The sequence below is a fragment of the Pteronotus mesoamericanus genome, unplaced genomic scaffold, assembly GCF_021234165.1.
Source record: "Pteronotus mesoamericanus isolate MK-2021 breed Mesoamerican mustached bat unplaced genomic scaffold, CSHL_Meso_final contig_173, whole genome shotgun sequence".
NCBI classification, from domain to species: Eukaryota; Metazoa; Chordata; class Mammalia; order Chiroptera; family Mormoopidae; genus Pteronotus; species Pteronotus mesoamericanus.
The window spans coordinates 12383771-12410294 of NW_026555072.1; the positions used below are offsets into that span (position 1 = coordinate 12383771).

The following is a 26524-nucleotide window of genomic DNA, read 5'->3' on the forward strand; positions in this document are numbered from 1 at the left end:
ATTTTATATTTCTGAATCAGTATACCATTTATATTTGTATAGAAGAGGTTTATATTGTCTCTCTTCTTTTGTATTGCACACAGCAATCAACAGACAGCTGAGCAGAATCTTAGTATCCAGCAATGCAACTTTAACAAACAGGTTGCATTGCATTGTAAGTGTTTAACAAACACTTATAAAAACAATCAGAGAAGATTCCATGGACTGTTAATCTCACAAGACAGAATCCTAGCATGCTCAAATTTCTCGTCCTACAGAAAGAATTTCCAGGTGTAGTTACAAAACCATAATTAATCACAGCAGAAACCAGTTTCAAATTTCAGTTTTTAAAACAGTCCTTGATGTCAAAAAGATATAAAAGGACTGTATAAAGAATGAAAGGCAAGGAAAATTTGAAAAATTAATTTATTATATGAAGAAACATAAACAATATTAGCATCAATGGCTGTAGAGCAGCAGCCTGCAAAAACTCACATCCACAATATATGGCTGAGAAGTACTGACATATACACTCATAAATATAGCACGAATTTTCCAAGGTGATTTCAAAAAAAAAAATGCTTCACTTGACAATCAATTTTAACATTTGTTTTCCCATTTACAAGGTTGAAAAGAGTAAACCCACATTCAGTAAAAGTCTAGCAGGATCTCAGGCATTTGAGTTGTAAATGACCAAAACATGCTGCTATGTCCTTTATGAAAGATGATAATATACAAAAATCATAAACTCATCTGCCATCAAAAGCAATTTCTCAGATTATAGTGGGTCTTCTCCCTCCAAGAACTGTGCGTTTGGGTGCAATTTTTGTAAGCAAGTAATGGTAAGAGAAGGGCAAGGGCTGAGTTTTCTCCAAGGGTAAAGACAGCTTGCACTTGCCCTTCCATAAGGCCAAAGGCCAATGTATTTACTCAAGACACTCATGTGGATGATCCTACTTGTTTCTTTTATAACAGTAAAAAAATAATAATAATAATAACCTGGTATCCATTTAAATAACTATAATAACAACTCCTTCAATATACATGGCACTTGAAAAATATTTTCAAAGCATTTTCACACTATAATTTAAGTTGATCTTTCCAACAACCTTGTGAGGTAGGTTGGGCAAGTACAATATATCATCCAAATTTGGTGGGTGGGGAAACTGAGGCATGCAGCAGTTAAGTAACTTGTAGGGCTTGACAGGGAGATGCCAATCTCTATACTGCACTGTCTCCAGTAATGAAGAGAGAAAGTCTAAACATGTCTGATGATCTTATTTCAATATATTTTAAGAAAATACTTGACTTCCATTGAGCCAAATGACAGTAATTCAATTAGAGCAGCTGTCATGACAACCTATGGCATATAATTAATTAGACAAAGCACTGAGAGTTTTAAAAATTAGACTTCTAACTGAAAACCACATTTTAACTCTCAACACATAAGGTAATTTGCTAGTTTGCTTGTCTTTAGGGTGACCTAGATCTGCAGCCTGAACTACAGTTTTACGATTTCAGAGATAGAATCTAAATAATTTTAAAACAAAAATTCTTATTTCTCCATGGCTTGAATTTTCACTGTACAGAAAAAAATAGTGGTTTCTCTCTTCCAAAGTGAATGGACACACACACACCCAAAGCAAAGAGTTAAAGATGACAAAATATCCAGTTTAGTTACCAAACCTCTTTGTCCTTATATAAGCTGCTTATAATTGGGCTTTGGGAATCTGACAGGTCATCACTATTAGTTTGATTTGAGGTCACTCAAAATCCTTACCTATTTTCTACATTAAAATAATTTAAAATGTACTTGAACACTCAAATTTTATAACAGTTCTTGAAGCAGGTTTCCAAACCAAGGCTGGGAAGTACCAGTCTCTCTATCCCTGTCTAATTCTGACTACTACTTCTGCTCAAACTCACCATTTTTAACCTGTCCCTTCACAGACTAGCTGTTAGAAACTGGATGGATCAGAAGGCTCAGCCAAGTATTTAGACTGTCAACCCTGACTGACCTGTAATGTCCAGCCTAGTTGGTGATAGGTCACCTGCTTCTAGTTATTTCATTCTCAAGGTGCTTATGGTAGAAATAATGGCACTAAATCCAGGCATTTTTCCAAGACAACTGAGGATATGCTACAAAATCCTTTTATGAAACACATAGGGTTCAGAAAGTATACTGAAAACAGAAGAATAACATTGGAGATCTTGTACCAATTAACATAATCACACCAAATCAAAATGCATTCAGTTAAAGACAAACATCTTCTAGTCATTTCATCACTTTCTATAATTTAATAGTTTCTGAAGTCAATATCTCACTTGGTGGGAGGAGAAAAACCTTTTTTCTTCAACTAGTAAAAAATGAAATGTCCTTTATACCCATGCCAGGTGAAAGATTTCTGTGGAGTTTTCTAGAAATAACTTAAGTTAACCAAAGTATTTTTTTTTAGCTTAACCAAAGTAACTATTGTCTGCAACTTCCCTAACAGGCAAGAAAGAAGCAGAGTAAAGACTACGTGTTTTATTTTCTTCTTTATTAAGAAGGTAAATCTTAGCAAATTCTACCAGAAATTTCCCAGAACTGTAGGACAAGACTGAACTTTGAAGGAGTTTAAGCTTCACATTTTCAGCCTTCTAAAGAACTTAAGAATTCTGCCTATAAAAGCCTACATCATTTTGATTTTTTAAACAATCCTTTTGTTCCAGAACTTCAACATATTGAAGGAACACACAACTTCCCTAAAATTCTCGGGCTCCCATAACCAAATTTAGAATTCAATCTTGTATCCATGGATCTTTGCGTATAAAGTCTCCAAATCTAGACTTCTAAATCAGTTGGAGATAGCAGGCCAAAGTGGCTACAGTTGATTATATAAAGAGAGCCCTAATGAAATGAAAATGGAACACCTGTCTATTCAAAAACCAAACCTGAACAGCTCTGAAAGCTCTAACAGTAATGATGTTGCCAATGGCAAAACCCCAGGAAACGTCTCTGATCATCAGGCCAACTCTTGGGTGAAAACTATGATCAGGGATAATAAAATATTAGTCTACCCAAACCAGAAATCTGGAAAACTAGAAAACAAGAAAGTCCCTGTCCTCATTCTACCTGATAGATCTAACCAGCTCAACTCAGATATCATTGGTACTTTGTCAGTGGAAAGGCCAGTAACACCTGGAAGAACAGTCAACTGTGAATAGTGGTGCCTTAGACAGCTCCTCTAACACTCAGACATTTCCCTGGCTTCTCTCCATAGTTCCCACACATGCAAGAGCTCTCTAAAGGGGAGCAACTCACAAGGAGTTGAGAACTAACTTCTTGCTTTGTTACCTATGCAGGACTCATCACTTGTATGATGAGCAGCAATGACCCCAGAAAACAGTTTGTCTTTGCCCCAAGAGACTCAGGTTCCATTAAGCAGAGCAAAGCTCATCGGCATTCAAGATCTGGGTGGGCATAGATCTTACTTTACTGCTAGAAGGTATCTCATCTCTGTGTCTAGGTATCTCATCTCTGTGTCTAGGTGACCTTACAATTATCTTTCTTACAGACTTTGAGGGCTTCTGTCGCTGGCGCTGACAGCAAATACATTTTAGCCACCGCCGAAAACTTTCAGAAACACTGGTGGAAAAGAGCTTTTTGCAAGGATGGAAGAACTGATAGAATATCAGCATGAATAGAATGGCTATGCAGTATCCAATGAGCAACTTCAAAATCAACATAGGTGCACACACATACATATAAATGTCAGTCTTGTAAATATACCACATAAGGAGGAGGAAGGCGTTCTCAATGAATCTCAGCATGTAGTACACCAGTAGCCGGTACCAGTTCTGGGACTTGCTGATGAGGTCGGGGCTGTTGATTTTCAGCTGCACAGCTGACCAGCAGAACATGTTGATACCAGCATAAAGGAAGGTGAGGAAACACAGGACAATGGTGGTGCCCACTCGACTGAGGGCCTTCTCAATGTTCTCAGGGAATGGGGAGCCACTGCACCAGAAGAGGATCCAGGGGTGTAAGAAGAAGCTGAAGAAGTTGACGAGTATGACCAGCACCACCCAGGCCTTCAGGACGGAGGTAAAGAGGACTAGGACAATGACTCGAGTAGCAATCTCAAAGCTCCTCCAGAGGAAGATGCAGACATAGGCTAGAGGCTTCACTTTGACATCGTATTCATCATACTTGATCTTGATAGCTAGGATGTTGCAGCGCAAGGCTCCATACACAATGGACAACAGGGATAACAACATGCAAACACCTGGGAAGAGATGAGAAAGAGCACTGTCAAGTCTTACCACCATCAAGAATCCTACTATGACAAGCCCTGGCCAGATAGCTTAGTTGGTTAGAATGTCATCCCAATATGCCAAGGTTGTAGGTCAACTGTAGGTCAGGACACATATAAGAATGAATCAATGAATGCATAAAGAAGTGGAACAACAAATCGATATTTCTCTCTCCCTTCCTGTCTTTAAAATTAATTATTTTTTAAAAAGAATAATACTATGGCAGACACTCTGTCAGTCCTCTACCCATTTTCCTTGGACCCTTGTGTTTTCTGTGCACAGGCTGACTTCCACCTGTCAGTTTCTGTGCACTGTGCCTGAGAGCTTTTCCCAGGGCTGTAGAAAACTGCTCTGGCCAGTTGGTGCTGGACAAGAACGTTCTGGAAGAACCCTCATTACTCCAATTGTACCCCTGATAAGAGACGGAATGTAACTACCCTAGCTCCCCCACTCTTTGAATAAAATAATTCTAAGGTATACGTTCTATACCCTTTACCGGTATCTTCTCATAGGATTACTATCTAGTCACCCATGGTGATCCTGTCTGATAATGCTCTGTTTATTGACTGCCTTTCCTTCCCTGTTTCCCTTCCCTTCTCCCATGCTCCTTCCACCTTCCACCTTCCACCAAAAATACATGGACTCAAATTCTTGTCTTGGGGTCTGCTTCAGAGTCAACTCAAACTAAAACACCTTCCTGACCCCATGTTGCTCTGCCTGAATATGTAGAGCAATTTACATGGTGTGTTTTGTTTCCTAAATTGGCTTGTAAGTTTCTGAGGAGTCAAGAGTGACAATGTCTGATATTTCTTTTTGATCTCAACATATATCAGTAATAGGTACACAAACAGAAGGAGCTGAATAATAAACTGCTCAGTGAGTTCTTCTCTATGTGCAGGATCTGTTACATTTATATACCAACTACAGAGTGCTCACTTTCCTTTAGTCTTCAGTTACAGTCCCAAATTCTGCAGATTGCTAAAAAAATGAGAACCTCACTGTTACCAAGAGTCAGTCTGCCTTGGCTGAAAGACCTCAGTGTTTCAAGAAGTCTCAACCCAAAGTTGGTTATTTCTTAAAATGAGATGGCTAATGGGTTTATCCAGTTTATACAAAGGAGGACAAGATGTGGCTCATTTAGATGGAGCATGGTACTGCGTCTGAGAGCATGACACTGTTGGCTGCAAGTTCTACTGTCTAAGAAATGTGTTGCCAACTCATGAGCACAAACTGTGTGGTCAAAACATAATCATTTAACACGTGCTGTCACCAACTCCAGATACTGGAGCAAGGAGGAATGGGAGGCAGGGCTTGGAGTTAAAAACCAAGAATCTAGCTCTGAGTTTAGTCTTGTATTGTCAGGCTACACTGGGAAAATGGCAATCTCTCTGGGTTCTGTTTTTTTACCTATAACATTGAGGTAACACCTTCCACCCCTGCTTCTTAAAATGCAAGGTTGTTATAACATAACTGTGTCTTCCTAAATATATAATTTTAAATGAATGGGAATAAAGGGGTTTTAATCTTATTTAAGTTCTGAATCAATGGAAAAATACCTATATTTGGTGGGCATAAAAACTCTGAAGCCTTGGTACTTACTTGCCTGGGAGAAGTTCAATTTTTCTCAAAACATCAAATATTCTCATAGTCTTTGGCACTGATTCAAGTCATCAATATCATTCACTGGAAAGTCTGTTGTCTACTAATCAAATTTAAACGACAAATATTATCACAAGAGTACACTGAGAGGTAGTTGGACTGAGTTGTTCTTCTGGAGAGGGTTATTCAGTGAAATATTGTAAAGCAGTACATGTTGGCGAAACATTTTTATATATGTGCTTACAAATTTCTGTACCCTAAGAATCTAGTATTGAATCCTTTTCTTTTAGTCATTTTATTTTTTTCTACTACAATATTAGAGAAAGGCATATCTTTCTAAAATCTCTAAAATTAGTTTTAAACATGTTTTAATGCTAAAATAGAATGTTGACCTATTTATGGACAAATCCAGATTTGATCAGAAAAATACTTCAAATACAGAATATGAGCTAAGTGTAAATAATTAAAGTGTAAATTATGTATTCATACACATACAGTATTTATATTGTTATATTTATGGTACATTAACTCCAAATTATTTTTCCTTTTTATTGAATTTATTGGTGTGACAATGGTTAACAAAATTATACAGGTGAAATTATACAGGTTTCACGTGCACAATTCTACATCATATGTATATTGTATTGTGTATTCATCATCCCAAGTCAAGTCTCTGTTGATCATTATTTATTCCCCCTAAACCCTCTTCTACCTTTCCCCCCCCGACGTCCCCCTGGCAATCACCACACTGTTGTCCATATCCATGAGTTTATTCTCTTTCTTGCTCAGTCCCTCCACACACACTCCAACAACCTACACTCCCGACCACTGTCAACCTGCTCTCTATCTATGAATCTGTCCCTATTTTGCTTCAGTTTCACTAACTGTAATACATGTTCAGATTCTCTGATCCTTCCTGATTTAGTTTTGGAAGATTGTATGATTCTAGGAATCTATCTATTTCTTCCAGATTGTCCAATTTTTGGCATACAGTTGTTTGTAATATTTTCTTATAGTCTTTGTTTTTCTGTAATGTTGGTTGTTACTTCTCTTTAATTTCTGATTTTATTTACTTGGATCCTCTCTCTTTTTTGATGAGTCTGGTTATAGGTTTGTTAATCTTGTTTATCTTTTCAAAGAATCAGCTCTTGGACTCATTTATCTTTTGTACTGTTGCTTAGACCTATAATAGCTGGGGAAACTGAAGCAGTAATCAAGAAACTCCTAGCACACAAAAGCCCAGGGCTGGATGGTTTCACAGGAGAATTTTACAAAACATTTAAGGAAGAGCTAACCCTTGTCCTTCTCAGAATATTCCAAAAAGTCCAAGAGGAGGGAAGACTCCCAGACTCTTTTTATGAGGCCAGCATCACCCTAATCCAAAACCCAGAAAAAGACCCTACAAAGAAAGAAAACTACAGGCCAATTTCGCTCATGAACATAGACGCTAAAATCCTCAACAAAATATTGGCAAACCCCATCCAGCGACACATTAAAAAGATTATCCACCACGATCAAGTGGGATTCATCCCAGAGATGGTTCAATATACACAAATCAATAAACATAATACATCACATAAACAAAAGGAAAGAAAAAAACCACATGATCATCTCGATAGATGCAGAAAAAGCATTCGATAAGGTATAGCACCCATTCATGATCAAAACACTCAGTAAAATGGGAATAAATGGGGCATTCCTCAATGTAATAAAGGCCATATATGAAAAACCTACAGCCAACATCATACTCAAAGGGCAAAAACTAAAAGCTTTCCCACTAAGATCAGGAACATGACAAAGATGCCCGCTTTCACCACTTCTATTCAACATAGTATTGGAAGTCCTAGCCACAGCAGTCAGACAAAAAAAAAAAAGAAAAAAAAAAGAAATAAAAGGCATCCAAATAGGAAAGGAGAAAGTAAAACTATCATTGATTGCAGATGACATGATAGTGTACATGGAAACCCTGTAGACTCCACCAAAAAACTCCTCAACCTAATAAGTGAATTTGGCAAAACGGCAGGATACAAAGTCAATATTCAGAAATCAAAGGCATTTTTGTACACCAGCAATGAAATAGAAGAAGAATAAATCAGAAAAAAACCATTTGATATAGCAAGAAGAAAAATAAAGTACCTAGGAATAAACTTAACGAAGGAGGTAAGAGACCTGTACGCAGAAAACTATACAACACTGAAGAAAGAAATTAAGGAAGGCACAAATAAATGGAAGCATATACCGTGCTCATGGATTGGAAGAATTAATATCATCAAAATGTCCATACTACCCAAAGCAATTTATAGATTCAATGCAATCCCTATTAAGATACCAATGACGTATTTCACAGAAATAGAACAGACATTTCAAAAGTTTATATGGAACCATAAACGACCCCGAATAGCTGCAGCAATTTTGAGAAAGAAAAACAAAGTAGGAGGGATCACAATACCAGACATCAAACTACACTATAAAGCCACTATACTCAAAACAATCTGGTACTGGCACAAGAACAGACCCATAGACCAGTGGAACAGAACAGAAAGCCCAGATATAAGCCCTGGTCTATATGGGCAACTAATATTTGACAAAGGGGGCAAAAGCATAAAGTGGAGTAATAATAGCCTCTTCAACAAATGCTGTTGGGAGAGCTGGACAGCTACGTGCAAAATATTGAAATTGGATCGTCAGCTGACACCATACACAAAAATAAACTTAAGATGGATAAGAGACTTAAATATAAGTCGCAACACCATAAAAGTCCTAGAGGAGAACATTGGCAGGAAACTCTCAGATATCCCACGCAGCAATTTTTTTACTGATATGTCTCCCAAAGCAAGGGACATAAAGGAAAGAATAAACAAGTGGGACCTCATCAAAATAAGAAGCTTCTGCACGACTAAAGAAAACATCAGCAAAATGAAAAGGGAGCCAACCCTATGGGAAAATATATTTGCTAGTGATACATCAGATAGAGGTTTGATCTCCAAAATATATAAAGAACTCACATGACTCCACTCTAAGAAGACAAATGATCCAATCAAAAAATGGGCAAAGGACCAGGGCAGACACTTTTCCAAGGAAGAGATATAGAGGACCCAGAGACATTTGAAAGGATGCTCAGCATCACTAGCCATCAGAGAAATGCAGATCAAAACCACAATAAGGTACCACCTCACACCGGTCAGAATGGCCATCATAAACAGATCCACAAACAACAGGTGCTGGTGAGGCTGTGGAGAAAAGGGAACACTAGTAAGCTGTTGGTGGGAATGCAGACTGGTGCAGCCATTGTAGAAAGCAGTGTGGAATTTCCTGAAAAGGTGAAAATGGAACTGCCTTTTGATCCAGTGATTCCCCTGCTGGGATTATACCCTAAGAATCCCAAAATGCCAATTCAAAAGAACCTATGCACCCCAATGCTCATAGCAGCACAATTTACAATAGCCAAGTGTTGGAAGGAACCTAAATGCCCATCAGTAGATGACTGGATCAAAAAATTATGGTACATTTACACAATGGAATACTACGCAGCAGAAAGAAAAAAAGAAGTACTAAACTCCGCGACAGCATGGATGGAACTGGAGAGCATCATGCTAAGCAAAATAAGCCAGGGCGCAAAAGACAAATACCATATGATCTCACCTATAAGTGGAACCTAACCAACAAAAGAAAGATGCAAGGAAAATAAGATCAGCAACACCGAAAGAAAAAGAAACCAACAGAGACAAGAGGGAAGGAGGGAGGGGTGGGCGGGGGAAAAGGAAGGGAAGGGGCAAGTCAAGGAACTTATAGCAAGGACTCATGGACAAAGCCAAAGTGGGGAAGGATTGAGGGGGGGGAAAGTGGTGGGGGGAAGGCGGAGACAAATGTCTTTGGAAAACTAAATTAATTTAAAAAATATTTACATAAAAATAGACAAACTAAACTTCATCAAATTAAAAAAACACATTTGTGCAGCAGAGAACACTATCAATAGAATAAAAAGTAATCCATGGGTGGGAGAAATTATTTGCAAATCACATATCTGATGAGGGAATTATATCCAGGATATATAAAAAACTCTTGAAACTCACAAACAAACAAGATAACCCAATCTAAAATGGGCAAAGGACTTGAACAGACATTTCTCCAAAGATATACAAATGGTCAATAAACTTATGAGAAGGTGCTTTACATCACCAATAAATATGGAAATGCAAATCAAAACTATAGTGAGATACCACTTTTTAAAAATAAAAATTACAAGTTTAATAGTTTTTAAGAAACAAAACAACCATCTGCATGCTACAAATATTGCTTTATTGATACATTAAATTACTTTAACAACTGTATGACTAGGCTGATTTAAACTGCATGACTAATTTTAATTGCATCAAAAAAATAATAAAAAAATAAAAGTCCCACCATCAGTGCATGAGGTTTCCAATTTCTCCACACCCTCATCAGTGCTTGTTTATTATTAACTTGAATTTTTATTATTATTAACTTTTTTATTCTAGCCATCTTACTGGGTATGAAATAGTATATCATTGCAATTCTGATTTGCATCTTCCTGATGGCTAATGATGTCAAGCATCTTTTCATGTATTTATTGGCCATTTACGTATCTTCCGTAGTTACTTCTGGCTCTTAACTATGGCAAAATCTCATACTAGATTTCACATTGTTCCATACGTGTTTCAAAAACTTTTCCAGAATTCAAAGGTCAGATCTACATAGACTAACTTCAGAACAATATATTAGCCTCACACATAGCCATCAATGAACATTTAATTTTTAAAAAAAGTTAGTACGGTTCAAACTTCTCATGATTTTTAATGCCCTAAAATGCATCAAAGAAAAAAAAGATTTCCATTCTGGCAATAGTAGATTAGTTTGTTTTGGTTCAATTATTTCTGTCAAGAACAACTGCACAAACACCTGTTCGATGACTTCAGAAAGCAGTGAGAGCTCCTGGCACCAAGATCTCAAAGAGAAGAAAAGTCCCAAGAGAAAATTCTAAAGCTGCTTTTCCCTTCAAGACATTTGCCTATATGATAGTGGGTAGTAACAGACTAAGAATCCACACACAGCTTTTAGCAGTCTCTCAAAACTGGTGGGTGTGGGAGCAAATCTTAACATTTTGGCCCTATACCGGTCCTGGTATACACCTAAAACTTCCTGGCAGGACCCTAAAGGAGGTGACACTGGGAGTAAGGGTGACCGAAAATAGATAAGCCCTCCCAAAGACTGAAGTGCAAATTTCAACCAACTCAAGCTGTGAATGAGTCAAGCTGATCTGTATCTAATCTAATTACCTGCCATAAACAGAAGTAATATCTTCCTGGAGAAAGATACCTCATCCAATTTATCTCTATTTTTAACATACTCATCTGACATTTCTTTACTTAAATATTTTTTTAAAATTCTCACTTGAGGATATGTTTACTGATTTTAGAGAGAGAAGGCGGGATGAGGGGGAGAGAGAGAGAGACGTGTGAGAGAAACATCAATCTGTTGCCTCCTGTATGTGACCCAGCCGAGAATCAAACCTGCAACCTAGTTAAGTGCCCTGACTGGGAATCAAACCTGCAACATTTTTGCTGTACGGGACAATGCTACAACCAATCGACCCACCCAGCCAGGGCCAAACATCTGATATTTAATTAAAAATAACATGGCATGCCAAAAAAATCAAAATCCAAGGATAAAAATTATAATAAAAACAGATCCATAGGACATACTGGATTTATTTATCTGACATGGGCTTCAAAACATCTGCAATTAATATGTTCAAGAAATTATATAACAAGATGAAGAATTTATCATAGACTGGAAACTATTTTAAAATTCAAATAAGAATTTTAGAACTGAAAAATAGAATAAGTGCAATTAAGAATCAACAGATGGGTTTAACAGACTAGAGATATCTATAAAGGTAATTGCTTAAGTAGAAGGCAAGTCAGAAAAAAATGGAAAAATGAGAAGCATGAGACTTATGGGAAACTGAAAATGCCAGAGAAAGAGAGTAGACACTGAAGAGAAAGAACAGGTCAAAAGCACTATTTAAAGTGATTAAAGGCTAAGGATTTTCCCAAACTGTTAGAATTTCAAACTAAACCCCAAATATGATAAATATGAGGAAAACCACAACTAAGCATCAAATCATGTTAAAATTGCTGAGCACCAAAGTCAATGTGAAAACCTTAAAAGCAGGTATATGTTCTCATTTCTTAAAAAAAAAAGCAAATTAATTTCAAAGGAGCAACAATAATAATACCTCAACAGAAATAATAAAAGCCAGAAGACACAGAAATGATACCTCAAAGTTGGAAGAATATGACCTATAATACAGACTTCCATACCCAAAAATGAAGGTAAAAGATAGTTTATAACAAAATATGAGGATATTTGTCACCAGCACACCTGCTCTAAAGAAAATACTAAAGGTAATATTTCATATCTAATGAAAATGATCCCACATGAAAGCATGAAGATACAGAAAAGTAGGAATAGGGACCAAAATAATAAATATAACTCAAATTTTAAAATGGGCAAAAAGATTTCAACAGTTGCCCCCCCCCCCCCCCCCCCACACACAACCCCCCCCCCGCCACCCCGCAAATGGTTACTAAAGACATGAAAAAGGACTCAAGCTTATTAGTCATTAGGGAATGGAAATTCAAACAAAAGCAAGACACTGCTACACACCCACTGCATTACTAAAACTAAAGCCAAGTATTGGCAAGGATGTGGAGCAATTGGAACTCTTAGATATTACTTGTAGGCGTGTAAAGTGGTACAACCACTTTTGCAGTTTCTATTAAAGCTTAATATAGGCATTCCCTATGGCCTATCAATTCTACTCCTGAGTACAAGCATACCTCATTTTATTGTGCTTATCTTCATTGTGCTTTGCAGATACTGTTTTCTTTCTTTCCTTTTTTTTTTTTTTTTTTAACAAATTGAAGGTTTGTGGCAACTCTGCATCAAGCAAGTCTACCGGTGCCATTTTTCCAATAGGCTCAGATGATGGCTGGCATTTGTTAGCAATAATGCATTTTTAAATTAAGGATATACATTTTTAGACATAATGCTATTTATTGCACACTTAATAGCCTACAGTATAGTGTAAATATAACTTTTATATGCACTGGGAACTCAAACAAATCCTCGTGACCCACTTTAATGCAATATTCACTTTTTGTGGTGGTCTGGAACCAAACCTGCAATATCTTCAAGGCATGCCTATAGATATAACAGAACTGAATACATATGCATGTATAAGGACATTTTCAGCAGCATTATTTTTAATAATCCCCATCTGGATATAACTTAAATGTTAATCAAGCAAAAAAATCTATCAATTCATTGTGGTATATTCATAAAATGGAATACTACACAGCAGTGCTAAAGAACAAACTTCTATAAGCCACAGCATGGGTAACTCTCACAAATACAATGTTGAATAAAAGAAGCTAGTTTTCTGGTTCCATGTATATGAAATTTAAAGAACAGCCCTTGCTGGTGTGGCTCAGTGGACTGACTGACTGCTGGCCTGCGAGCAGAAAGGTTGTTGGTTCGATTTTCAGTCATGGTACATGCCTGGGTTGCAAGCCAGGTCCCCCGTAGGGAGTGTTCAAGAGGCAACCAATGGATGTATCTCTCACACATCAATGTTTCTCTCCCTCTGTTTCTCCCTCCCTTCTCCTCGCTCTATAAATAAGTACATAAATTCTAAAAAAAAATAAAATAAAATTTAAAAAACAGAGAAAGTTAATCTGTGATGTCAGCAGTCTGTTTTCTGTTTAGTGGTTACTCTTTGGGAAAGAAGGTTGGTAAAGAGATTGAGAAAAGGTACAAGTAAGGCTTCAAGGAGTGTAGGTACTCTTCTGTTTCTTGAACTGGATAGAGAGCTACATGGGTGTGTTTACTTAGTGACAATTCATCAAACTTCACCTGTATGGTGAGTATAGTTTTCTGTATACGTTTCACACTTCAATAAAAGTATTCCTTTAAAAACATCTAGGTGTACTACTACTATACTTACTACACACTCGATAAATGTTATTTCACTGAAGTTTTTAGAGCAAAAGACTATTCTCCCGTTACTATAATGAAGTTGTTACAGAAATAGTTTCCTTCCCTACCCTGTCAAAATGCCAACTAGGAAACATAGCATAAACCCCTACTTAGATCATTATAGCAAAACCGGTTCTACAGATGTAACCAAAATGGCACCCTAATACTGTAAAATATAGCTTAAAGTTCTAGTGACTAAGACCTTACTATCACTAAAATCTCTCTTGAACATCTTCCAGTTTACCAGATGTTCAGTCAGAAATTGAGGACTTTCCATTCAATACGTTTTTATATATTTGTTTAGTACTCAGAACTTTCAGGACAAATATAATAAGCACACATGATATGATTATTACTGTTTACAATCCTCAGAGATCCTGAATGATTTTGCTATTTTTCTCCATGTATATTCTGATTACTAGCCCAGGGAAACTGGATGACGGAATCTCTTTCGGTTCATCTCTCTTATTCTAAAAAAATAAAATAAAAAAAAAATTACTTCATGCCAGGGACTATTGTAAGCACTTTACAGGCACTAACTGCTTAATGATAACAATTCTATAAAGTGCATACTGTCATTAGACTCATTATACAGATGAGAAAACAGAGGTACAAAGTTGCTAAAGAACTTCGCGGCAATCACTCAGCTAGCAAAGCTGGAATTCAACAATCTTGCCAAACCTGCGTTGATAGATTCAGTTATAGATGAAGAGACAGAAGGTCTGTGAGGTCAGCTTGGTCCAGCTATTGGGTAGCAGAACAGGCTATCAGCCTAAGCTTCTTACCTTAGTCCCAGGGTATTTAAACAAAAAAACAGGTGTGTTCCAGCTAAGAAGCTGCCTAGAATGAGATGTCTTCCTGAATTTCTCAGCTACTGATGCCCCAGAGTTGTGGCCCCCCTAATCCCAGCTGCTCAGTGGTGTCTTCCCATGTGTCTCCGGCCAGCTAGATTTTGCAATGAGTTCCCATATCTCTTTATACAAATTCAATTCAGAGCCTACTTAGAATAGCAAAAAAAAAAAAAAAAAAAAAAAAAAAAGAAGAAGAAGGGAGGGGAAAAGAAAGGGAATTGAGGAGGAAGCAACAGTGAGGTGATTGCTTGAGGGAGGGAGGTATAAGGGGACTAAACAGTAATGGAAAATGTATAATAAAGAATATATAAAAAATAAACATAACTATACCATAAAAAATTTCACAGCACTTTCTACCCATTATCTGCTTTATCTCCCTACCTTCATAGGGAGATAGGTAAGACAATCATTGTCACTTCTGCTTCATAAAAAGAAAAAGAACCTGAGACATAGTAAGTCATATAAATCAAAAGGAGAATGGAAAAAAATGTTAGAGTCAAACAGTAGACCAGTGGTTAGCAAACTAAGTCCGATTTTTATATAGCCTAAGAGCTAAGACTGTTTTGATTTTAAAGGGTTGTAAAAACAAACAAAACCAAAGGAGAATATGACACAGACCATATTTACTATGTGTTCCACTGCAGAAAATTGTTGCCTGCAATAGAACACTTTTAAGCCACAGAAAGAAATGAACTAGCACTTACATTAATCAGCATAGATAGTTCTCAAAATATGAAAAACACAAATTTCAGAATGATATCTGTACTATGATAAAGTGTAAAGACCTACAAAATCAATATATATTTATAGATACAGTGCATATGTAGTTATAAATCACACATGAGAATGATAAACTCTGAAATCATGATGAGAAAGGGACACAGGGTACCCCAACTGTACTAGTAATGTTTCATTTCTTAAAGAGAAAAAAATAATTCTGAAGCAAACATGTCATGTGAATATTTGATAAAACAGATAAAGAGATTCCTGGTTTATTATATTTATTCGCTATTCTTGTTTGTATGCTTTAATATTTTATAATACAAATATTTTGAATTAATGTACAAAGAAAACTATCTGTAGTTAATTAGTGAGTGGGTATTCTGAACATTGTGTATGGTTTTCAGCAAGGCCTCAAGAAAAAAAAAAAACAGGCCAAAAAATCAAGATCCCTCATGATATCCTAGTGGACAAGTCAGAGAACTGGTATTTTAATATGAGTGCAGTCAGATTCGCAACTGGATAAGCAATCTGTACTCATAGTCTTCACTACTTCTTTCAGGCTAAAGGGCATTTGTCAAGGAGTTCTCAGGGCTGTGGCTTTGGGCTGTCCTTGTCTCCTGTTCTTGCCAACTATTGGATGAAGACATAAAATTATAGTTGGGAGAAAACTGAGAAGATAAGAGAATCATGATTCAAAATTCTCTCAAAGACTGGTACCCTGAGCTTGAATCTGAGAAAAGGAAATATAATAAAAATTATCAAGCCCTATGTTTATATATTTCAAAATATACTGTACAGGTACTAAATGGGTAAATCTTGGTTTAGCTGCTCTCAGTATGAAAAAGGAACTGGGAGAATGTACTGAACCATCTACCAATATAACCCAACTGTGTGATTCAGCTCCTCCAAAAGCTGTAACATTTGGGCACATAGATAAAATCACGGAGTTCAGATTAAAGCAAAACAATAAAAGAAAACATAATCCCACTGCTAACAGCTCTTGTCAAAATAAGTCTGCATTGTCACATACCATTATGAATGTCATGTTTTAAGGAAAAAAAGTGACAAGTCAGATTGTATCTCAACTACAGTGACCTTGATGGCTTCAAAGAATGTCATTAAAGAAATGACAGAAGGATCTGGAGAACGGAAAAGAAAAAAGGGACAGGATAGTTGTGAATATTTGGAGATCTACCATGTGGTAAGGGAGAGTGGATATATGTGTGTTGCTTCAGTGGGAAAAATCAGGTCTAAACATCAGGCTGTAGATTAAAGGAGGCTGATTTCCATATAATGTAAGTGAAAATGCTCTACTTAGTTGGGTCAATTTGGTGAGATATTACCATGAAAGCAATTTATTTTTCCCCCAATCTCCTCTCAGCTGTGGAAATAGAATGTGAAAAAATGGCAGTGTCCCAGTTTTGAGCCTAGACCACCCACAGGGGGCTCTGTGGCTCTGCATACTTTGACTTTCTCAGAGCCTTGCTACTACCACTAGGCTTACGGGCTCAGGAAATAGAGACCACATGGAAGTGAGCCTTTCCAAGTGCAGCTACCCTAGACCAGTCCTTCCCAATTGACCCACAGGGTAAATGTGTCCTAATGAACAAGCTCAGTCAAGATCAGCATAGCCTGTCCCAAACTAGAACTTCCAAGTTGACTTGGAGACTACTGAACAACAATAAATGCTTATTGTTTAAATGCTTATTGTTTAAACCAACCAAGTCTTGGGTAGTTTCTTACTCACAATAGCTAGCTGATACAGTGGAGATCCCTTTTCCCCTTTCACACATATGGCAACACAGTCTCTACTCACCCCAAGCTATTCCCTCAAGACTCCCTCCTTCAGGAATCTACAAATGAGAAGCAGGCCTCAGTCTCATTACTCATGGATGCTCCTAAACTCCAGGGTACACACAACAAGCTATCTCTGAAGGAAGTGTCAGTAGAGTGAGCCTGTGGGTTTCCAGCCTAGATGGCAGGAAGTGAAGTACTTGGCTACCCATGTTATGAGCACCCTTCATCTTGAAACCCCACTTTAGCTGGCTTCTGGGAGGGAAGGGAGTGGCCTCTCACTATAAATAGTATTTTATAGAAGTCCCTGTTCTCTCACTTCTTCCCCATAGATATTTCCTTATAGAATCTGAGGGTGGGGATAAAGGAAGTTGATTGTTGTAGGGCTGGTTTATCACTCTTATAAAATCCTGAAAAAAGGAATTTGGCAAATAATTAGTGGCTTTCTTTCTGAATGTGCTGTATCCAGCACTTGGACCTGATGTCATATCTGGGAAAAAGGAAAAGTCCCACTTAACTTCTTATTATATAAAGAATAATTGTCTAACAAGTGTTTTATCGATAGCAGTACCTTTTGCATACTGAGAGCTGCACTGATAAACATAGTCAAGCAGAGGCTGATGGATCACCTTTCGCAGGCACCAAAGACAGGATTTCTACATAAAGTGCAAAGTCAGACATGATGACCTCTTAGATCTCTTCTACCTCTTAGCTTTCTACAACTCCATGAGAAGCACTGCTGGCTAAAAGACCAATGGAACTACAGGGACATCAACTCTGACATGGTGAGCAGCCGAAACAACACCTGCAAACAACCGCCTCCCTCCAATTCCTTGTTAGATGAGCAAAATAAACCCTGGGTGTTTAACCCTGTAGTGAAGTGTTTGTCTCTTGCAGCAAATACATCCCTAATCACATAATGGAAACTATCAATGTTTGCCTCTTTGACACACTCTAGTCCATATTCCAAGTATAACTGCCTTTCTCCTTCCTGGTGAGGAATTCCTTTCCCAGATGTTAGTCAAGACCTGGATTAAATGTCAGCCATCTGAATTTTTAAGAGGACACTGTCCATTTCCTTTTTCCATATATATTTGATTTATTGTTTGACTCTTAGAGGACTTACATTTTTCCAAGTCCCTGGGGGGCACCCTACAGGTATTATTTGTGATACTGACGTTTACAAGATAGGTTTTATTTTCCTGAACAGAATTCTGTCTGAAAAACTATCACGCATGTTGGCAAATTTTTTCTGTAAAGAGCCAGATAATAAATATTTTAAGTTTTGTGGACCATGCATTGTTACAACTACTCAAGTCTACTAAAAAAAAAAAAAAAGGCACTCAAACATAGACAGCAGGTAAATGAAAGAGCATGGCTGTGCTCCAATAAAGTTTTACTTACAAAAACAAGCAGTGCTCAATTGGGCCCATGGGCTGTTGCTTGCTGACCTTTGAACTATAAGACAATCTTCATTTATAAAAACTTAAGAAAAAATTGAGTCTACTTGTAAAAATCAAACAGACTATAACTACATCTGGTCTCTCGCTGTGTCCCTGCCCGCCACGTGGAAAAACAATGAACTGGGAAAAGGGTATAGTGGCAATACAGAGACCTTACCTTGGTCAATGCCTATTCCAATAATAAGTCCTTAGAGAACAAAGATGTTGTGGTATTTATTGAGCACCTACCATTTGTCTGTAGCTGTGGAAGCCATTTTCACATAACTATTAATCCACCAAGGTTCAAGATTTCAACTTAAGGTCCTGGGTGAGGGAAATAGCTATGATATGCAAATACCCTGTGACCAGCCATAAATTAAGACATTCTACCATCCAGCCTGGAATATACGCAGAAAGAGGATAATATTAAAGGAAATGAAATTAATAAGTGATTTATTTTTAAAATTCTAATTTTGATATTATCTTAAATATGCATTTTTCAACTTAATGCTTTTAAACTCATTTTTGCTTATCTATATAGTAAAACTTATCAGAATATCTAGTTTTGATTTACCCATCATGTTTATGTTTAGAAGGGGCTATATCCTCTTCACATATGTAGGTTTTTCACTGTGTCCATGCACATAGGTTTTTGGTTTTTTTTTAACGAAAACCTGCCCTTAATTTGATTATGTGAGAGTGGCCCAAAAGTTAGAGAATTGTTCATTTAAAAGCTAAGGTATGTATTCAAACTGCAAGAAGACAGGAGAGTGCTCTTGCTTCCATCATTTACCACAAAGAAGCTGTTACAGCCAACCATCTCAGCTGGTTTACAACTATCACTGAAAGGCAGAGGAAAAATCCAAAGAGGCCTGGTCTCTGGCAGCTGTATTTTCAGCCTACAGCACTGTATTTTCCAAAATGGTCACTGCAGTGAACTTATTTCCAGAACTCTACGCTTCCCCAACAAGTCAGTTTCCTTCCCTCCTCTTCCCTTCAACTTCAGCAGGACTCCTGACTGCCTTAACAAAGAATACAGCAGAAGTGATGTCACATGACTTCCAAGGCTGGATCTCAATAGCTGATAACTCTTCTACCTGTCTCTCTCTCCCACTTAGGACACTGACCCTAGAAAGCAGCCACCATGCCATGAAAAAGCCCAAACTGGCCCACATAGAAAGATGAAATGGAGAAGGTCTGAGATCACCAGCAACAGCTAGTATCAACTGTAAGATGTGTGAATGAATGGGCCTTCAATGGATTCTAATGACCCATCTTTGAGCTGTGCAAGCTCATGTACAGCAGAGCACAGGTGAGCCAAATTGCAGATTCATAAGCAAATAAACATTGTTATTGTTTTAACTCACTAATTTTTGAGCTTAGTAAGTGCAAAGCAAACTCAGGATTGAATGCACATATGAATGAATTTCACCTAAAACAAAATGAACTTTATGTTTTGCTCCCCATTTTGATCCCCAAATGCAGGCAGAAATAAAAATATATATACATACATCTTCCAACAGTGACGGTCTGCTGCAAGGTGCTTATGTATAGCTGCAGAGTCAGCTGCGGGGCTGAGCCCAGGAAAGCCTGGATCACTGATGCCCGGCTGAATGCAGATCGATGGGTGAACAGCTTTCCCTCTGCCTGGCCCACTTCCTTCTCAATCTCCTCTGAGAAGCCATTTTTTGGCATCTGTCGCTTCTTGGTGATGCTGACATAAGGCTCCTCGATGTGGCCTGACTGACAATAGATGCACAAGACTTCAAAACACCTGGAAATAAATCAGCAAGTCATGATAAAGAGGCAGATAGGATTCTCTTTTCTCAGTTACCCTGCTTACACTTAGGCTGATTCTCAAAGCCTTGACTTGGCTACTCTGGACTGCAGCCCATCCTCTAAAACTGTCCACTCCAAGGACCAGTTCTGTGCATGCAGCCTTCATGCTTGAGTCCCTCCAGCAGGTGAAATGGAACTAAGTGAGAACCAAATTGAGAAGTGACGCCGAAGCCCACTGAGGAAAGGAAACCAAATAGAGATACAGAAAAATATTCAATTTGCCTTCCTGAAACTTATTAGCTGTGCAACCCTGGGCAAGTGATTCAATGCTTGAGCCATTTCTGTCAATTATAAAGCAGAGATAAAAACCTACTTTGCCACATCATTATGGAAATAATACTGGATATATGTCCATGCACACATACGTAAATGTATACATACACTTATACACACAGATATCTATAAATATCTCATATATATATATAATTCCTTTTATACATCCAAGAGATACCCCACATCTTAGTTAAAGCAGCAGCTATCATTGAGAGACCCCCAGCACTGAGCAGTTTGCCATTTAGCATTCTCCTGGAAAACCACGATGTATTTCCTAACTCTATTCTCATAAGCCCTTACAGAAGACAACTAAAGTTAATCATGCCTGAGGGCTAGCCGGCTATGTCTTATTTATGGAATTTCAAGCCTATCCTGGGCATAAAGCTGTGACCTTTCTACACTGACAGAGTACCTGGCTTTTAAAATTGGATTTCCTCTCCAGGTAATGAAATGGATACTGAAGGGAGGAAGAGTACTGATGTGTCTGATTTACTTTGAAGCGCGCGCGCACACACACACACACACGCGCGCGCAAATGTACTAATGGATTGATAGAGGGATGGATAAATCCGTGATATAAAATGTTAATTACAGAATCTAGGTGGATAGTATTGGATGTTCACTGTACATTTCTTTCAAGTTGTCTTCTGTATGTTCAAAATTTTTCATAATAAAATGCTGGGAAAAATATTCTTTTTCCTAGGAATAAAAAAATACTCATGGCCTTAGGTTTAAAATTATTAAAGGACATTTTCCGCTAAACATGCTTTTTAATAACAACCTTATAATGCTGCCAGAGGATTTTATGGCTTCATTTATTTTATTGAATGTTGTTAACTTTGTACTCTCACTCTTAGGCAACTATGGCAATAAGAATACATTTGTAATTTGAAATAATAAAATGATGTTAAAGAAAAAATGCAGGAACATATTTGGTGAATACAAAGTAGACATATTTTTTGATTACCACTTTTGTTCATTTGTTCCTGGGAGAAAGAAGGTACATAACAGTTTGTGTACCTATCATTCAAGGTAGTTTTTCAGCAACATGTGGACCAAGGATTGGCAAACTTTTCCTGTAAAGTATTTACAAAGAATAAATATATTAGGCTTTGCAGGTCATGGTCTCTACTGCAATTGTGCCACTAGTGCAAAAAAGGCCATACACAGTACATACATGAATAAGCGTGGCTATTCCAATAAAACTTTATTCACAAAACAGGCAGTGGGGGATTTGGCCTGTGGGGCATAGTTTGCGAACCCTTAATGTAGATAATCAGCAGGTTGATCCTTTTTTTTTTTTTTTTTTACTTTATCTCATTTTCAAGCACCATAGTAGAAGGAGTTCATTCCTTAGCTGAAACCATGAATGTTGGTGTCAGCATAAATAACCTGTGGTAACAAGAAACCTTGAAGGTAGTTAACAAAAGTACATTTTCAGAATACTATGATTTCCTATATGCCATGTTATCTTCATAATACACATATGCTTAGTGGACTACACAAGAACCAAACAGGTTAAATAGAGAGCCCCATGTGACCTTTGAAAAGCCACTTGCATACTCACACTGAGCCTCAATTCTTCAACAGTAAAAAAAAAAAAAAAAGATAATGACAGTTAGCTCACAGGGTTTTACAGTGGATGGAATTAAATATTGTATGTAAAAGCACTTTGCAAACAAAAATGCTCTTCAAACTTAGGCTATTATTTTAAAGTCTTTTAAGAGTTTACAATACAGACAAATACTATGGTGAATCATTTTGTAATGTTTTATAAAATATTACTGGAATGTCTTAGCTTTTATTTTATAAACCCAGACTTTCATGTGCCATTTCTTCCTCATTATACCAGTACATGAAAATGAAGAAAAATTACTTGAACTAGTAACTTATTTATATTCATTCCTTCTCCCAGTTAACTTATAAAATTAACATACTGTAAAACAGTAAACAAATTTTGTTGTTGTTGTTAAGAGGTATTTCCCTCCTCTGGTTTGGCAGAACACCTATTATCATTCACAATAAGACTGTCCTTAAAGTTAAAAAAATAAATAAATGCAAGACATTATTCTGTGCTCTTATCATCGAAAGACAGCCTTAGTGAGGAAACAACCATACACACTGTGGCTTTAGTTTTAAATATAAGACTGATATAAATGAAATATGCTGCTCTCCAATACTTCCCTAGGGGAAAGGTGCAGCAGGGCCTAGTTTGCAGCATTTAGCCTATAATTATTACAGTATAATATAATGCAATTTAACTGAGTAAATTCAAAAACAGCATCTCACCTGAAAAGACTATGTGTTGGGCCAGTTAGTATGTACTCAAAATAAACAGAACTACATTTTCCAAAAATAATTTCAAAATATTACTAAGTCTAATTGATAAGGAACAAAAAGAAACACACCATGACTCTCCTTTGTAAGGGGAAGATAATGTTGATTCTATGGAAAATCTTAGAGTTAAAATAGAATCAAACAGTCAGCAGGAAGAACTTCCAATAACATATTAACTCACGCTAATACACAACATCAAATTGTTCTTTTTTTTATCTGGAAGCTAAGAGGCTTGGAACTGTATCTTGTGTATCTCAGGTCTAAGATCATGAGTCCAGTATCTCCTTGAAATAAATCGGCTGTATTAGAATGATAGAGCCCTTGTTGACAGAAGGGGGTTGTTTGTTGCTTTGTTTTCTATGTTTTATTTCGTTTTTTTTCCCTGAAAGAAGACAATGACTCATTCAGAATTTTTTTGAAATATGTTTTTTTTCATGGGGTTGAAAACTTTTTATACAGCTAGTTATCTCTTCAAAGCATCAACCTTTTTCTTTCTTCAATAAAGTTAAAATATTTTTACTGCAAAAACTGAAAAATGTAGAGAACCATACAATAAGGGAGGGAATTACGCACTTTCTATATTTCTCAGGAGGAAATTAAAATCACCCAGAACTCCACCATCCAGAAATTACTACTCTTAACTTGGTATATTTCCTTGAGCTCAAGTCTATAAGTTCCATCCTGTTTTTACACATAATATTGTATCATTAGCTTTGTCTTAGGTTACTCCTAGTATTTAGAAACATTTTAAATGGCAGAAATGATAGGGTATTATCATTTATCCGGATGACTGTTTAGGTTGTTTTTAAATTTTGCCAAGATGACGACACTCTCTTAATTTAAGGCCGAACTATTGATAAAATACACTCCACACTCCTCTGTCTTCTTTCACAGAATGTAGGGATCATAATTCACTCTACTCCATTTCTAAGAAGCCTTGCGGAAACAATCTAGGGTCTCATTTTCCTCCTCTATAAAATAGGGACAATTACATCTAGGTAGTTCACAATGAGAATTCAGTGAACTGAGGCATGTAAGTACCTATAACCCATCTAACACAAGAAGCATTTGAGGAATATCAGTTCGTTTTTCTCCTTCATTTTACTTAAACATCGCCAGCAACGAGTTGTTTTCACAGATAAGGTTAAGAAATGATGAGTGCATTGCCCAAATTCAGATCACATTGATTTTACTGAGTGGGAACACAATCAGGATGCTGTGACCTACTTGGCCAAGGAGGATGAACTCTCTCATTAATGGGTCTCGGATGCAGGAGTTTTAAAAATTCTCATTTCTTTCTCCCCTTCTTTCTCTTCCCCCTGCCCAACCCTTCCCTTGCCCTCAAGATGTCAGTAGCAACTTCTTTCTTCCTCCAATGTACCTGTTTCTCTTCCTGTCTTGAATTCCGCAGCTTTTGGAAAACTTGTTCACCAACTTTGTCCTGACTGTGTAAACTACAGGTCCGCATTCTGAGTGTCAGCTAGAATGGCTGTCTTTAACATGAAGTGCAAAGATCTATTATAGTGTGCTGTAAAACCTATCTTGCTGCTTGACTTTGTGTTGTGTGTGGGTGTGTGGGGGTTGTAGGGGGAGATACTTCCTGGTAGGACAGGTCCCTGGCTACCTGACTAGCTGAATTTTCTGGCAGCTAAGGTGCCTCTCTGGCCTATGTCTTCCAATTCCTCTACCACCTATTTCTCAAGTTCAGTAATATTAATTTATATCTAATCCAGATAGAAACCCTTGGTTTTGTTTTTCCTACAGAGATGAAAGACATCAAAACATCACATTTTAAACTCTCTTCATGGTCTTTCGATAAGCCAATATCTATTTCATTACCATGTATTTCTCTTGCTTTGTGTTAATAAAAGCGGATTTCCAGAAATGTCACTGTAGTTTTTTCTTTAACACACAGCAAGTTTTTGTCTTCATGGCACCTTGTGTTCCAGGTTCCACAACCCCATATGTGTTCACACACAAGAAAAAGAAACTGAGGTGCGGCTTTCTAGAGTTACGTATGATAATAGAATATATTAATATTTGTAAAGCGCTCAGAACAGTGCCTGGCACATAATAAACTCCACGTGTTTAACAAATTAAACAATCTATCCCCGCTTTTGCTCCAACGGTGATTTAGGACACACTTCCCAAGGGTAACTCACAACACAAGCCAATCCTGTCAGAGCCCACCTGACCGCAGAGAAAGCCTGAATTTTTGGGAGGTCGGAACTATATGAAATTGCCATTTCTGTCAGTCAAATTCCGCCGAATGTTGGCAATTTCATAGGCAAAAACCTAACAGGAACGCACTACACCCAGCTTTATTACCACTATCCCAGGATACTGTTACGTTCCTGGGACTGTAACCGTGGGGCTGAGGGGCAGGATGGACCGGCCGGGGCCCGGTCCCCGGTCCAGCCACTTGTCCCTCCCGGAAGGCCGCCCCCTAGGCCAAAGCGGGTTGGAGAAGCCGCCGTTGTCTGCGGCCGGGGCCCCGTGGTCCCTCACGCACCTGAAGAGGGGCCCAAGCTGCAGCAGGTGCAGCAGCAGCACGAGTGGCCGGTCGCGGCTGAAGTCGCGGTGCACGAAGAGGAGCGTGAGCTGCACGAGCGCGCAGGGCAGCAGAGAGAAAAGCAGCGTCAGGGACTGCCACATGCGGTCCCCGCCCGAGCGGTAGGTACTGCTCAGGTACAGCGCCGCCATCGTCTCGGCCACGAACAGGAATACGGACGCCAGCACCGAGCCTGGGAATTTCATCTCCGCGCGTCAGCGGCGCGTACCGCTGGCAGACGCTGTGGCTGCAGCGGCTGCGGCGGCGGCCCAAGAGGGCTACCGGCATGCCCTGCCCCGCCAGCTCCCGCGCTCTGCGCTGCCCGCCGAGGGCACGGGGCCCAGGCGCTCGAGCGGAGCCTCGGGGGCGACCTATCCAGCTGCGGTGAGGCGGGGAGCGCGGTACCGCTCGGACACGCCCACACGCACCGTGCGCCGCCCTCGCGCCAGAGTGCCTGCGGCGTCTCTGCCGCGGCGGTCCCAGCCGGGTCGCGAACCCGCGTCCTACGACTGTGCTCGCGGGGCTCCGAAGGATTCAGAGATCTTTCTGGCCCTGCACGTAGCCGCTGGGTCCTAGAGCCCCTTGTCTGGCGTGCACGGTAGACACAGTTCACGACCTTTTGAAAAACTGCAACCAACGGGGCCCAGTGTTAGTGTTTGTCCTCCTTTCCAGTCCAGTCTCTATTTTCTGGGCCTAGGGAACACCCAATTCCTCAAAGGGCCTACGTTTCCGGTCATTTAAAAATAACCTGACCACACAGATACTTTTCAAAGTACAAG

The 26524-nt window shown here is 38.4% G+C and overlaps 1 protein-coding gene across 1 annotated transcript; it reads right to left on the reverse strand.

Moving 5' to 3' along the window:
• Positions 1 to 430: 430 nt before the first annotated feature.
• On the reverse strand, positions 431 to 26186 carry XK (X-linked Kx blood group antigen, Kell and VPS13A binding protein). Its single transcript, XM_054566567.1, has 3 exons — positions 25707 to 26186; positions 20257 to 20519; positions 431 to 4247 (listed from the first exon to the last, which is right to left on the reverse strand). Exons 1-3 carry the CDS (start codon positions 25949 to 25951, stop codon positions 3400 to 3402), a joined length of 1356 nt encoding a protein of 451 aa, XP_054422542.1. The 5' UTR covers positions 25952 to 26186; the 3' UTR covers positions 431 to 3399.
• Between the last annotated feature and the right edge of the window lie 338 nt (positions 26187 to 26524).

Bases quoted from the DNA above. Each gene is read 5' to 3' on its own strand.
- XK (XM_054566567.1), bottom strand. From the start codon at position 25,951: ATGAAATTCCCAGGCTCGGTGCTGGCGTCCGTATTCCTGTTCGTGGCC. The intron at 20,520-25,706 runs GTGCGTGAGGGA...ATTTATTTCCAG, and splicing joins CAGCTTGGGCCCCTCTTCAG to GTGTTTTGAAGTCTTGTGCA. The intron at 4,248-20,256 runs GTATGTATATAT...ATCTCTTCCCAG, and splicing joins GACCGTCACTGTTGGAAGAT to GTGTTTGCATGTTGTTATCC.